General features: G+C 42.9%; 1 protein-coding gene across 4 annotated transcripts in view; it reads right to left on the reverse strand.

Moving 5' to 3' along the window:
- The window catches only part of LUZP2 (leucine zipper protein 2), a 420,158-nt gene that overhangs the window by 34,907 nt on the left and 371,277 nt on the right, over positions 1-13,974 (reverse strand). For all 4 annotated transcript variants that reach the window (XM_090032838.1, XM_090032836.1, XM_090032837.1 and 1 more), the window contains one exon: positions 2,649-2,735. In XM_090032838.1, coding sequence (XP_089888964.1) covers positions 2,649-2,735 — 87 coding nt within the window. The remainder of the gene's footprint in view (positions 1-2,648; positions 2,736-13,974) is intronic.

A 13,974-nucleotide genomic window follows, 5' to 3' on the forward strand; every position in this document is an offset into this window, starting at 1 on the left:
GGCTCTGTGGATGCAGGGAGACCAGTGGATATAGTATAACTTGATTTTCACAAGAATTTTGATAAAGTCTCCCACAACATTCTTGTAGGCAAGCTAAGGAAGTCTTGACTGGATGAATGGACTGTAAGGTAGATAGAAAACTGGCTGGAGAATTGAATGTAGAGGGTAGTAATCAACGGCTCAATGTCTAGTTGACAGCCAGTATCAAATGGAGTGTTCCAGGGGTTGGCCTTGGGGCCTATTTTATTCAATATCTTCATCAAAGACCTGGAAGATGGTATAGAGTGCACCCTCAGTAAATTTGCAGATGACACCAAGCTGAGGGTAGGGCGAGGATTCAGAGTGACCTAGACAAATTGAAGGATTGGGCAAAAGGAATCTCATGAGGTTCAACAAGGACAAGTGCAAAGTCCTGCACTTAGGATGGAACAATCCCATTCCCTGGTACAGGCTTGGGGCTGACTGGCTGGGCAGCAGGTCTCCAGGAAAGGATCTGAGTGTTACTGTGGACAGCAAGCTGAATATAAGGCAACAGTGTGCCCTGGTTGCCAAGAAGACTAACAGCATACTGGGCTGCATTTATAAGTGTTGCCAGCAGATCAAGGGAAGTGATTCTCTCCCTCTGTTTAGCACTGGTGCAGCCAAATCTGGAGTACTGTGTCCATGTTTAGGGCCCCCCACTATAGAAAGGATATGGACAAATTGCACATTCCAGTGGATGGCAATGAGAATGGTAAGGGGGCTGGGATTATTTAGTTTAGAGAAGAGAAGACTGAGAGGGGGATTTAACAGAAGCATTCAACTATCTGGAAGGGGTTTCAAAAGAAGATAGGGCTAGACTGTTCTAAGGGGTGGCAGTTGACAGAACAAGGAGCAACAGTCTTAGTTGCAGCAAAGGAAGTTTAGGTTAGATATCAGGAAGAATTTTCTCACTAGCAGGGTGGTAAAGCACAGGAAGAGGGTACCAAGAGAGGCTATGGAATCTCCATCCTTTGAGGTTTTTAAGACCTGGCTAGACAAAGCTTTGGTTGGAATGATGTAGTTTGGGATGGTCCTGCATTAAGCAGAGGACTGGACTAGGTGACCCTCCTGAAGTCCCTTCCAGCCCAAATTTTCTATGATTCTGATGGGATTCACAGAACAACATAGTAAATGCGGTTTGGCTGGGAATACCTATTCACAGAGGACAGTGAATGATGATACATACAAATAACCATTCCCAGGAGGTACCATAGTAAGTAGAAGATTTCTGATTATCTTGTTATTTTTTATAGCTTTCAGATAGATTTTCTACATTTGTTTCCTTTCTTTCCACTAAAAATATTTCCATGGAAAATCTTCAAGCAAACATATAAAACAACAAAGTGTCTACATGGTTTTGCTCAGCAATACACTGTAATGGTTTCACTGCAGCTGCTCAAATAATATTGTATGTATTATTTATTTCTACAATTTTATTCTCATTTTAAAACTTGCATCACTGATAAATTCAATCACGTGACACGATTCTTTATAGAGCTGAAGGCAGCAGGCTCAGTTCTCTCAACCTTGTAGTGTTAATCTAATTCTCTCATACCTTTAAATTTTGTGTAGTATGTTCTTGTAGTACAGCATGTTCCTTTATGCAGTTAAATGGCTCTTGTGCACCAGAAGCTGCATTGCTGGACTGAGTGAGGCAACCCTCGCATAAGAGTTCACACATATGGATTGATGATCCATGTTCAAGTTTGAATGGAAAAAGCAATGTGTTGCTATTATTACTGCCAGCAGGCTATTCGCTTACGTTCAGGTTACTACATTTAAGGGAAGTCAGTGTATTTGGTACTTTACACAGTGGCAGTATCCTAGCCAATGAGGTCAATCCAAGGTGTGATTATTGATAACTTAAAACTTTTCTTACTGTTTTCTCATTTCTCATCAGAATATGTGTTAATGTCTTATTGGTACAACATCATTTGGAATATTCAGGGACATTCAAAGGAGACATTTTGTAAGCAACACTTCCCTGTTTTAGTTTTTAAAGATCTGTAATAAATTGATTGAGTTTTCACAATAATGAGTATAATCTTTTTGCTTCTATATATATTTTGTCTGTATCAAGGTTGACTTTTTGGGGCCTCCGTCAGATGTGTCACAGAAAGAATCAGACATTCTGCTGGTCACTAACTTGGGGGTAGACTAAGTAACACGCTTTTATAATTACATTGTTGTCTTTTACTGGTCAAGGTAAACATCTCATTTAGGTTTTCTCTCTCTCTCTCTTCCTTCAAATAAGCAACTGCAACAGATGTTCCTGCTTACTAGTAGAAAGATTATATAAACGACATTCTGTGTGTTACTGTATTATAGAAGCTTTCCAACCAAACCACTTTGGGAATAAGTAGACTGCTGAACTTGTAACTCATTATTCCATCTCTTTACTGCTTTACCTTCACAACAGATTTACAAACCTTGTGAACTGATCCCTAAAAGAGACCCAGGATATACATCTTCATTGATTTACCTGCTCTTCAGCATCAGAATGTAGAATAGCCAACTCGTAAAATATATATGGACCACCGTGATTGTTAAAGACAGACATCTTTAAAAACAAGAAAGTTTGCATTTTATTTATATTAAGCTCCTATTCCCAAGTGGATTCATCTTACGTTTTGAGAATCACACTCCTGGATGCTTTGGTTTCCTCCTTTTGCTGAGGCAACATGAAGGGTCTCTTTCTCTGTGGATACACTTTGCTGAAGAAAGGGAAGAGAAATTAAAGTGAAAAAATTATATCAAACATACACATGGGTTACAAACTTATCACACCCCAAAATCAGACATGTGCACAGAATCAGTTGTAAATAATTGACTATCATAATTGTTATTTATTATCTACTTTGTATTTTCTATCAGTGCAGATATCCTATGTTGCCTTCCCCAGTTTGCCCATCCTGCCTTTATGCAAATGTGTGTCTGGGTTGGGGGAAGATGTAACATCCAGCTACTTTGTGTTAGAGCTGTTAAGAGCACCTCTACACTAGAAAACTTTATGACTGGCTATTTAAGACCAATTGGTTTTATACTCTCTACCATCTCAAAGAAGTAACGATACTGGAACAAAAGAAACAAATCTGGAACAATGTTTTATATGGAATTTACACAATAGTTAGGTAGATACATCAGCAGAGTAGTCTTGAATCTATTTGAATATTTCTGGGTTCTTTTAGCCTTCACAAGAACTATAGTAGAGGATAAGACAACAAATACATTAAAAGCAAATATATCATTACAACTGAAGAATTCTTTTAAAGACAAATTGGGCATCAACAAATGTCCAGTCGATAGGGGTGTGTGAAGCTCCAGTCACTGATTCGATTCAGAGAAGATTCAGCACAATTCAGAGGCTGAATCACCGAATCTGAATCAGGAAACCAAAAAACTCCTCCAAATCAATTTGGAGCATCCAAATCTATTTGCAAAAGATTTGGAAAAAGATTCAGAAATTCAGTGGTTTGGAAGGCAATCTTTCAGGGGAACAGAAACTGCGAAGGGGGTGGGGGAGCAGGGTGGGGGAGGAAGACTGAAATCTGTAGCTGGCCACTGACTGATCTTTCCTAGAGTCCCCTTCCAATCACAGTGCTCTGGGGAAGGGACATAGAAACAGCATATAAGCCTCTATCTGCAGTCTTTCTGTTCCTTTTGTGAGCTGTTTCTGCCTGAGAAACAGCATCTGAAAGGTACTACTGAACTGGCTTGGCTTCCTAGTCAGTCTCCTGCTAGTCTGTCTTCTTGGAAAGGATTGGATACAGCTTACTAACCGCCCTTGCCTAGAATCCCTCTATTTATCGCTATCCAATCCATTTCTTTCAATTTATTCTTCCCCCAAAAACCTGTTATTTGTTCTTGTTATTTTCTTTATCCCACACTTTTTAAAAAGAAAGCTGCATTTTCCCTGGCAATGTAATCCAGCACTGTTCAGGAAAGTACATACATTACACACACTCACACACATGCAGTAAACAGAGAAGAAGAATAGATATTAGTTAATTACAGACACATACAGTAATCAGAGAAGAACAGATATTAATATTATTAATTACACACACATACAGTAAATAGAGAAATTAGTCAGACACATACAGAAATCAGAGAAGAAGAAGAGATATTAGTTAGTTACACACACAGACAGAAGAAGAGGTATTGCAGTTGCATACACACACATTTTCCAGCACAGCAAGGATTAATATGAAGCTTGCTGGAAAGGCAGGTATCAGGTCTCCAGGTGGGGGAGGGAGAGGGGCTACAGGGAGTAGGGGGAGAGCTGAAAGTCCTCCTCCACCCCCCAAACATAGACACATCCTCTTTCCAGCAGTGATGAGTCTTCTGCTGGCAATGGAAACAAGGAGGTGGGAGCAGTACCTGTCCCTGCACCTGCACCACCTCCCCTAACACCAGAAATAGCCACCAGCACCAGTACCTCCTCCACCCCACTTTCATCTCCCAGTGTGAGCCTCCCAGTGCCAGAGGACCTGGATCTGAAAGCAGGAGACCTGAGTGCCTTAGCAAAGGAAATTCTGGGGAAAATCTGGCTCCACCACGATCCGCTGGCTGGGAAATTGGCTTCGTGGTCGGACCCAGAGGGTTGTGATTGATAGCAGTCACTCATCATGGTGCCCTGTGACCAGTGGGGTCCCCTCAAGGCTCTGTCCTGGGACCCATACTGTTCAACATCTTCATTAATGATGTGGACATTGGATTCAGGAGTGGACTGGCCAAGTTCGCCGATGACACCAAACTTTGGGGCAAAGCATCCACGCCAGAAGATAGGCGGGTGATCCAGGCTGACCTGGACAAGCTCAGCAAATGGGCAGACGAGAACCTCATGGTGTTTAACACCGATAAATGCAAGGTTCTCCACCTTGGGAGGAAAAACCTGCAGCACCCTTATAGGCTCGGCAGTGCTACGTTGGTTAGCACTACAGAAGAAAGAGACTTGGGGGTAATCATTGGCCACAAGATGAACATGAGCCTGCAATGCGATGCTGCGGCCAGTAAAGCGACCAAAATGCTGGCGTGCATCCATAGATGCTTCTCGAGCAAATCCCGGGACGTCATTCTCCCCTTGTATTCGGCCTTGGTGAGGCTGCAGCTGGAGTACTACGTCCAGTTTTGGGCTCCACAATTCAAAAAGGATGTGGAGAAGCTTGAGGGAGTCCAGAGAAGAGCCACGTGCATGATCAGAGATCAGGAAAACAGTCCTTATGTTGACAGGCTGAGAGCCATGGGGCTCTTTAGCTTGGAAAAGTGCAGGCTCAGGGGTGATCTGATGGCCACCTATAAGTTTATCAGGGGTGACCACCAGTATCTGGGGGAACATTTGTTCAGCAGAGCGCCCCAAGGGATGTCGAGGTCGAACGGTCACAAACTCCTGCAAGACTGTTTCAGGCTGGATATAAGGAAGAATTTCTTTACTGTCCGAGCCCCCAAGGTCTGGAACAGTCTGCCAGCGGAGGTGGTTCAAGCACCTACATTGAACACCTTCAAGAGTAAATTGGATGCTTATCTTGCTGGGATCCTATGACCCCAGCTGACTTCCTGCCCTTTGGGCAGGGGGCTGGACTCGATGATCTCCCGAGGTCCCTTCCAGCCCTAATGTCTATGAAATCTATGACATCTATGAATGAGGGGAAATCTGAGTTTATGCTCCACAGCCCTCCAAGTTCCCTTACAGCCAGGTCTCCTTCTTTGGAAAGCACCTTAGAGGAGGCTGAGGTTGAGGTTGAGGTTGAGGTTGAGGTTGTGGAGGCAAGTAGCTCAGATGAGTCAGCTCCTCCTGTTCTTTTGTCTCTTCTGGCTGAGGAGGGGAATAAGGCAGGATCCCCACCCTCAACCCAGAAGTGGGTGGGTAGTGTAGTGTGGGATCATTTTGAGGTGGCAGATTATCCCAGGCTTGCTATCTGCCAGCATTGCTGAAGGCAGATCAGGCAGGGCAAGTAGGTAAAACACTTCACCACCATGGTGATGGTGCTGCCCTTGCTCCTCCTGAGCCTAGAACCTGTGGGAGTGTGCCCAAAGGGCATTCCCCCTCTCACTCCAAAGCTCCTGTCCCCTAAAGCAAAGGCAGGCCACCCTGGAGTGGTAGGGAAAAGGCAGAGACAAAGGGGGGGCCATTCCAAAGGCAAATAAGATCACCCAGAACATTGGGGAGATGCTTGCTCTGGATGGTCAGCCCCTCTCCTTAGTTGAGTGGCAAGGATTCAGGTGGCTCATGGCCCCATACTACAAAGTGCCTGCACGCACCACCTTTAACAGGACAGTGGCTCCCTCTCTGTATGAGGCATGCAGGGAGTACTTGATGGAGGAGCTGTGCAAGGTAGGTCCACAGGTAACTGCACTTCACCTTGGACATCTGGAGCAGCTGGGGTGGATATCATACCTACCTTTCCCTCACAGGACACTGGTGCCATCAGTTAGGCTGTTGGTGGGCTCTCCTTCAAGCCGAGGTGATAGATGAGTCCCACACAGCAATGGAGATTGTGGTGGCCATGAACTGCATGGTGCAGGGTTGGTTCATTGGGCAGGGTGAGCTCACCTGCAGGTTCATAGTCACTGACAACAGGGCCAATATGGTCAAGGCAGTCCATGATGCCAACATTGCTGGCATCCACTGTGTGGCACTCAAGTTCCACCTTATAGTCAGGGATGTCTTGGAGGGGGACAGGGCTGCCAGTGGTGACACCATCACTACCACCCAGATGATTTCAAAATGCAGGACAGTGGCGGGCTACTTCCAATGCAGCATCAAGGGGGCAAGATTCTGTGGGAGAAAAAGGCAGAGCTGAGCATCCCAAAGCACAAAATCATACAGGATGTGGAGACTCAGTGGAAGTCCACATACCTGATTCTAGAAAAGCTGGTGGAGCAACAGAAGGCCATCTATGAGATTGGCTTTACTCAGGGAGATTGGGATTAGCAGCCCCCTTAACAAAGTGGAGTGAGATACCATCTCCCAGATCTTGATGGTGTTCAAGCTGTTCCTTGAGGATACTGAGTCCCCCAATGCTCTCCTTAGCCAGGTGATTCCATAGTGAGGGAGCTTGAGAACCAAATGGAGAAGATCCAGGGGATCAATGTTCCTGACTGGGGCAAGCTGCTTTCACCAGAGGTGTACGCACTGGTGAAGCAGCTGAAGGAGGGCATCAAAAACATGCTGGATCCATTGCAGCCCAGTACGGTTTACGTGCTGGTGGGCATGTGTGACCCAAGGTTGAAGGGGAGCATGTGCAGGACCAAAACCCTTGTTCACTGGATGGGGGTGCTGGTGAACTGAGTCAGGGAGGCAGAAGGGCAGAGGCAAGGAGATGTGGAAGAGGGGGATCCACTTTCCTGTTGCAGCACTCCCAGCACCAGCCAGTCTTCTCCACACCAACCACTGCCAATGTGGGCCAAGGGCCTGGCTTCAATGTTGGGGCCCAGACACACCAGACCCCAGTCTTGGGCAGGTAGCACCAAGGCTTCAGTGGCTACATATCTCACCGATAACATGGAGCCACTGGTCTGCAACCCCTTGGCCTATGGGGTGGGATCTAGCCACGGTTGCCTGGGAACACCTGTTCTGTCCACTAACCAGTGTTCCAAGCAAGAGGGTGTTCAGCATTGCTGGGGTTATTGTGACACCCCACTGCACCTCCTTGGATCCTGGTTTGGTGGAGCAGCTGGTGTTCCTGAAGGTAAACTTGCTGATGCTGGGGTTCCCCAGGAACCACCTGCAGATGGAGTCCCATCCTCCTCACTCTGTCCACACCTATTTCCTTTTTTAAAAAATCATTTAATGCCCCAGTCTCAGAGCTGGAGGTGGCACTCACTGCATCACCAGCCAGCAGGGGAACAACAGCTCCCTGCAGAGCTCCTGTGCCAGGACAAACTTGGAGGTATGGGTTGGGGCTATGGAGAAGGAGGCAGCCCAGGTCCTGAGCATGACCTAAAACTGTACCCTGCCAGGATTGGGAGGCATGGTCGGACTGCCAGCAGTGCGGCAGCCCCAGAAAATGCCAGGACCAAGGACCTCCCTGGTGAAAGGTGGGTAGGAGGCACCTTATAACCTCCAGCCACCACACACATGCACAGTCCTGGCTGGGGAAAGCCCAGACCTGTAAGATCTTTGAGAGGCCTGAGGCTTTCTGGTTGCAGTGGAGTTGTGAGGCTCCAGGTGAACTTAGCTACTTGGGATGTCATTTGCGAGGCATAGGCTTTTGGGTTTAAAACCCTTTGTCAGGCTGAGGAAGCACCTACAGTTGATGTGTGTGTGTGTGCTGTTCCTGAATGGAAGGAATAGTAAAGAAGTCATAGGCTGGCATGCAATGCGGGCAAGAAAGCCCGTCAGTGAAAATGTATACCGAGGCATCAGTGGGTGAGAGACAGGCTGGGAGGGAGGGGGAAAGGGGCCTACCATCCCTGCTGTTTTCAATCAAATATGCAAACAAATGACAAAGTTATAGGTATTTCAGTGATTCCCCATTATAGTCTGTGGATGAATCACTGAATCTTCCGAAGCTAATTCGGTTGAATTGATTCGGGACAGTAATCTGAATCTCCAAATCAAATCACTGTCCTTCAAATCAGCTGAATCCAAATCCAAATCAAATACTTCCCTATTTGCAATGGCCTACCATTTTAGCCAGTTCAAAAAATTGGGGTTTGGGTGGGGAGGGCTACTGTATCATACATTAAGGATATCAAATTCTACTGGTCCTGCAGGCCAAAGAGGGGCATGGGGCTGATCTGCAGGCTAGATCAGGCCCATGGATGCCATATCCAGTACAGGTCTGGTATGGGTGCCACATGCAGCTCATGCCCTGGAACAGTCCTGCACACTGTATGCAGCACATGTGTCACTCCAGACCTGTGTTCCATGTGCAGCATGCAAAGCCAGTTCAGGATGCACATGCACATTGCATGTGCTCATGGGACCAGGCTTGGAGTGAGCTGTACATTGTGACCACCCTGGACTTGCCCTGCATTTTGTGTGCAGTGCACGCTGGCTCCACCCCTGCGTATTGCATGCAGTACACAGGGCTGGAGCTGCCATATGTGGCATGTTACATGTTGCACGTAGCACACAGAGATAGTCCAAGACTCATAGGAAGCACCACAAATCATGTGACAGGGCTACACAGACTGTGCTTTTGATACCTCTGATCTAAAAGTTACAGCTGCATGATCCTGTAGCAATAAAAGCTAGCTAAATTACCATTTGGCTCTGAATGAAGCAGTGTCAAGGCTACAATGGTTTTGTTATACTTGTATTGCTATAAGATCAGGCAGACAAAACAGCTGTACCATAAAAGATTGTACTGATTTCTTTTGATACTGATACAACCTTTATGTCCATCTATACACACAGATGGAGGTTTATAATTGGTTGTTATTAAAGCATAAATAAAATACATAAAATAAAACATAAACCTGATATTGTGGTACCATTGGATATAGCGCTTGATAATGAGATTCAGAAGATCATTCTCACACACTGGATAATATCAGTTCTAAAGGTTTACCTGTTTAGAATGCACTAAATCCATGATTATGATAAACATTTCTATAGGATTTTATTGTTCTTGTGTATCTAGCAGAAATAAATTAGGTGGTTTAATTCATAGCCCATTACAGTTAATGAGAAGGCTTTATTTAGACAGGCCTAAGGTACTTCAAAAACATAATATCTCTGAACTAATGGAAAGAGAGAATTGATGATTCATTCCATTACACGAGACTATGATGAAGACTATTCCTCAGGAATAAGTTCTGTTATGAATTCTAAAACAGACACTGATAATAGGCCTTTTGGGTTCTGACATCTTTTTGAAATGTTAATATTTGTATCTGGGTAGACACTTGAAAATAACAAGGCTATGCTATAGAATCCTGGTTCCATCGTTTTAAAATGGTAAATCTTACACATTGTCCAAAAACTCACAACAATTCATTTGGGAACAGAAAGCCAGTTCTTCAAACACCTATTTTGAAAGGCTTTTCCAGTCTCCTTGTGTCAGTTATCTCTCTCCTATACCAATGAAATGAAAGACTTCAGAACTGTTGGAGTGCTGCAGAGAAGAAATGAGTTGTTTCTTTTTAACAGTAGGAGGTCTTTAGCAAAAAGCTCTTAGTTATCTGAAGGCTGATGAATGCCAAACATATTATAGTCATATAGACAGCTCAAAAAGAATATTATGGACAATGTTTGGTGAAATACTGATTGCTTTCTCATTTATAGAAGTTAATCCATCTGTGTTAAGCAATTTGCCCGATGAACTTGGGGAGGGGATAAGGGTAATATTGCAGTTTTGCAAATTTAAAAAAGTATAAGGGCTTTTCTGTTCCCCACAGGAAATACAGTGAGCATCGTACAATCAGAACCTCCCTCCATCACCAGAAGACCGCTAATACGTTAAGACTCCTAAACTATACATTGGAAAGTGGATTTGGAATTTGCTACTTAATGTGAAATTAACCACTTTTATTTCAAACTTGTCAAACCAGATATGTCTCTTTGAAATGTGTTTTTTTACCCTTATCGTTACAGTATACTGGACAAATAAACCTATACTACATGCTGTTTAGGGAGAAACTGGTGCTACATTTAACTGCTTCCTGGTTCCTCTCCTCCTCTCTTCCTCCGTAAGTATTAGTAGCCCCATATCCTTCCCCAATCTATTTCTGTCTTTTTTGTTTCATTCTGAAATTTTAACATTTTCTCATATCTCACCACACCCTATTTTTCCCCCAACAAACAAAAAAGAAAAATATTATGGTTTTCCTCAGTATTTTTATTTTGATGGAATTTCATTACCCAACGGATACTAGTTCCGTCAAAGTTTTTCTAACTACGCTTTAGTCCTAGCTATGCTCTTTAGAAATTAATTGAATCTAAGCAATCTGCTAGAGGTCTTCTTCATTCAGTGTCTGAATTCTGACTTAGTATGTACCATGGGCTACTTCAAACTATAACAAATTTCAAATGACTGTTTTAAACCTTTCCAGTATATTTCTTCTCAGTCAAACATGACTACCACAATTAACAATCGCCATTAACCTAATACAGACTTTTAGAAATATATAACCTACTTCTGGCAGTATTCAGTTTCTCTCTTAAGTGTCCTATTCTGTCATGCTGATTTGCAGGTCTGCGATGAGCCATGAACTCCAGTTTTGAGAGGCATCAATAAGTACATTAGTTGTTGGTGCAGCAGGAGCTCAGCTATCTCAATCAGCTTCATGTATCTGGAACCTCCTCAGGTAAGATACCTCAGGCTTACTACCTGTTATTTCTCTCCTTTCTGGAAACCTGAGCAGGTGTTATCTATTCCTTTGCAGTATTTGTCCACCTACAGTGACAGCATCATATATCTATCGACTATCTCTTCCAATAACAGTGCTGTTTATGATTATGTTTGGCCTGCTGAAGATACACGTAATATTATTTTCATCAAGCAGCAGCAGCTCTCAAACCCTAACTCAAGTGGATAGTTTAATTAGGTATTATGTGGTTTTTTCCCCCTCAATTTCTCAGCAATTCCCTGGTGATTCTGACATTGGATTTTAGAGGACTGACTTTTTCAACTGTTTTGTTGAATGAACTCTCAGCAGTTGGTGACCAGTGTTGCGCTGGTGGTCTTCTGTAATTTAACAGTGCTAACTATGGATCAGAGTCTGACTACATCCATTTTCAGTGGGAATCTTATTGTTTTTGACATTGGCTCTTGCCATCCCATCAGATTATAACTGGACTGACAGTTACATGTCTAAACATAGACTTCAAAGCAAATTGCTTCAATTCATGTCCACAAGAATATAATCTGCTGTCAAACATTGCTACATCAAGAATAGAATGTCTAGTGAAATCAATTCAGTAGTATACTATACATACATACATATATAAATATAATATAATTTATATATCCATATCCATATATATCTATATCTACATACACACACACATATATATACACATACACACACATATGTATATATACATACACAAACGCACACACGCACACACACACATATACATATACACATACACACACACACTTTGGTTAGTGTGTGTATGTATATGTATATGTATATGTGTATATTTAAATAAAAATATTCATGGCCTTTCACAGCATCTGATGAAGTAAGCTGCTTATGAAAGCTTCAGCGATATATATGTATGTTGTTGTCAAGAGTTATATATAAAAAATTATCTATATAATAGTGTTGTCAAGAGTTATATATATTGCACAAGCTTCATCAGATACTGTGAAAAGATATGTACAAAGCAGAGTACAAGAAGAACAGAGAAACACTGAGTGTGCTTGCAGACTAAAATAAAAACAGTGCTTTACTTAAAACTTGGCGCAGAAATACTTCAAGTCCCACACATGCACAAAAGAGGCACCACGTTACTTCAACCCAGCTCTACAGTGTCTGTAAAGATTGGCTGCTTTAGTGGGGCTTTGTTGGAACTCGTACCGAATAGCCAACTGAATCAGCTTTGGCTAAAATTGCCAAAAAGCCCTGCCAAAGTGCCCAATCTTTACAGGTGCCACAGGGGTGGGGGTTTGATTGTCTGAAAGCAGCCTCTGTAACCAATATTCTCCCAGCTGCTTCCTTTTATCTGTGTCTCGGCGTCCTTCCTTTTAGTATTTTGATTTCTCTATTATTTCCAAAATAATACCTTACATAAATTGAATTCTAAACTGATTTACTTTCTTTACCAGTCAAATTCTAATACTGTAGTCAAGAATTCATTCTAAGTCTTGTCCTTCTGACTGTGCTATCGCAAGTCCCATTCGTGATCTGGTCTTCTCCAAAGGATTCAGTGAGGCCCCTCCAAACTGGATTTTTAGTTTTAGATGAGTCACAAGGACTTCTATTTTCACTTCTTTGTTTACTTTTCTTTGCACTGTTTCAAAGCATGCCATTTATATGTTCCAATCTTAAAAGGAGCTCAGTGCCACTCAAATTTCAGAAATAAAGTTATCCTCCCCTGCTTGAGGTAACTGATGACTATTAAATCAGGTACTTCAGAACCAGCTCTTATTACAAATAAGACTACCTGCTGATTGCTGGCACCTATTACTTGCAGACACAATGTAGGGATTCCTTTTAACCTTCTCCACTTTCCTCAATATTTATGGAGAGTTTCAGTACTACTTGAGTACTGGTGGGGCTTTTGACTAATCCTTTCTTCCACTCAACATATTTTCTTAGTTTGTTTTACTTCTGGGACTGTGCCATTCAGCTATCACTCAAAGCCAAGGAGATTGGTAGAGATCTATTTCATTCAATGTCATCGTTTTAACTGACCAGGTTTCAATAACATGAACCTCTGCATTACACAGCAATGAGCTCCAGCTATGTTATGTGGGACCCTCTTTGAGGTATAGTTTGTCACAGCAGCCAGGTGAAAGACACTTTTCCTACTTTATCCCTATTCCTCATCTACAAGCCCTCCATGATTATCTCTATGCCATTTCTGCCTGCCCCCACCCTTATCTTCTCACTAGAACCAAATAATGAGAGATCAGACACCAGCCAAGTGGGAAGTAGGCCACGGTGAGAATGCAGGTCAGACTGAAAGAAGAGTTCTTATCAGGCTGTTCCTGCATCCTCCCAAGAGCTTTTACCTTTGTCAGTTCAGAAACCCACCTACCTCCCAGGCTACTTACCACTTATAAATCTGAAAGCAGGTTTGCTTCCAAGATGTTTCTCACTTGATTCCAAATTCTTAATCAGACAAAATTCCTGTTGGAATCAGGAGGTTTCACCTGAGCAAGAACTTAAGCAATTGACCATCAATATCAGTCCATGATTACTACAGGCATGTGGATTTTCTTCAGGAATTCTATAAAGAATATATAGGACTAATTTCTTAAATTAAATCCTGCAAAAATGAAACTTCTTAATTATCCTTAAAGTTTTGTTAGGACTGCTTTTGTAGATGATATA

Source organism: Crocodylus siamensis, chromosome 2 (assembly GCF_052110815.1).
Source record: "Crocodylus siamensis isolate JL-2025a chromosome 2, ASM5211081v1, whole genome shotgun sequence".
In the NCBI taxonomy this organism is placed as follows: domain Eukaryota; kingdom Metazoa; phylum Chordata; order Crocodylia; family Crocodylidae; genus Crocodylus; species Crocodylus siamensis.